The 1,867-nt window shown below is 42.5% G+C and overlaps 1 protein-coding gene across 1 annotated transcript; it reads right to left on the bottom strand.

Moving 5' to 3' along the window:
• Positions 1 to 6: 6 nt before the first annotated feature.
• On the bottom strand, positions 7 to 840 carry LOC140966477 (probable aspartic proteinase GIP2; the record flags this gene model as incomplete). The annotated part of the gene is made up of 1 exon (XM_073426751.1): positions 7 to 840. A coding segment is annotated over exon 1 (792 nt), but the record flags the coding sequence as incomplete, so codon positions are not given.
• Positions 841 to 1,867: the final 1,027 nt, after the last annotated feature.

Here is a 1,867-nt window from a genome sequence, read left to right as displayed (position 1 = left end):
GATGGAAAGAGGTTTGTCGTTGATTCTGATGGAGTTTATGCGGATAAAGTATTCATCAGAAGGGTCACCTTGTGAGAAAGCCGACGCGGTGCTGACAGGGTTGATGAACAGCGGGGTGTATCTAAATGAAGGTTCCAATCCTGGGAGGAGGCTATAAGGGCCGTCTCCAAAAATTATAATGCCGCCCGATGACAGGCAAACAGCGAATTTTCTGGGGAAGCTGAAAGCGGCTGCCAATTGCAATGGCATACCAACTCGGGCCCTTCCCAACCCCGCCAGGCCTGTTGCACCCCGTGCTAGGCCCTCGAGTAGAAACGTGGGGGCACACGTGAATATATAATTTGAAACGGTAGCGACCCTGCCGGGGTTTGACCCATCAGTAGATTCAACGGACAAGACGTCCTGTGCTAGCTCCCCACCGGTTGCGGTGCGGGTGAAGGGGTTATCTGGGATAGCACCACACGTGTTATTGTTGCAGCCAGGTCTAGGTCCGTTGACACAATCCCCACATCCAGTAGATCTTGCGAGTGAGCATTGGGCAGAGCGACAACGAACAGGTCGGTATGAGGATGACACGTAGTTTTGGTCGCAATCAACCCACAAAAATTGGCCTCCAAGATGAACAACCAGGCTCACAGGCACCAAAGGTGTCCTTTGGTTGATCTTGGTGATATACTGAAGGGTAGAAGCATCTTTTTCCACCCGGAGAAGGAGAGCTTTGGGTCGAAACGAGGATTGTGCATCAGAGAGGGATACTAGGAACAAAAGGATCGCAAAGATTGGAGCAAATGAAGCCATGTTAGGGAAACTTTGTTAGATAAGATGAATGGAAACACTTGTATTTAAATGTTGTTTTAGGGATAAGATGACGGCTTCGTGTAAAATGTAAACTATCCAGAAGGATGTAAGTTTAAAATTTATTTGTCTAATTTAAACATTGTCTATTTGTCAACATAATTTTGGAAGTAAAAAGTAATTGGCAATGAGTTACAAGCAAAACGTCAGAAGAGCTGAGTGGCCGACAAAGACTTCCGACGCTCAAATCAGCGCTATCCAAAACAAAAAATAGAACAAAAATGAGGGTTTGAATAGTATAAAACGAGAATTTACTTTGAAAATGAAAGTCAATTTTGGGCTATATATTACCCATCAGAGCTAGGAAGCCAAGATATATTTTCCAATTATGGCACATATTTGAATATAAAGAAAAGATGTATGGAACTAGAAAGTTGACAATCCTCACGCGTAAATTTCTATAATAGGAAGAAAAGTAACAATTATAATAATTAGTCAAACTATTACACAGGGAGTTGAATACGAAGAGCGTTGAATGGTTCTGTGTCTTGAGATGAATGGTGCATGGAAGATGGCTGGATCCACACGCATTTGAAGTTCTATGGGCGTTCAACTTCACACATATATATATATTATGTATGGGAAGAGAATACAAGTTTGAATTTCCATTTTAATAAAGGTTAATAATACAGGTTAATTTTGAAAAATGATTCAAAACAGTTGTTTTATGATACAACCTCCCTCACTCAGACACACGGGCCCAGAAACAAGGTGTGGCTGTGGCTCGTAACATATGTGACAATTATGTGTGGCTCAGTTTGGTGATGTGGATAAGAAAAGATCTGATAAAATCATACTATTACATCTGGTGTAATTTTTATGGCCACATTTTAATAATCAAGTTAATGTGCATTGTATGTTGACCTGATCACGGGCAGGGTTTGGTTTGGGTCAGACCCGGGGGGTTAGAGTCCGGAAAAGCCCGACCCTTAATTGTAACCGTCCTAGACGGTTAAGGTCCGGGTTTGGGCCTGGTTAACCTTCGGGTCTGATTATGATTCAACCTTTATAT

Source organism: Primulina huaijiensis, unplaced genomic scaffold, assembly GCF_012295235.1.
Source record: "Primulina huaijiensis isolate GDHJ02 unplaced genomic scaffold, ASM1229523v2 scaffold206648, whole genome shotgun sequence".
Classification (NCBI taxonomy): Eukaryota; Viridiplantae; Streptophyta; class Magnoliopsida; order Lamiales; family Gesneriaceae; genus Primulina; species Primulina huaijiensis.
Note: the sequence above shows the minus strand (reverse complement) of the source record. Positions and strands in the feature narration are given on the sequence as shown.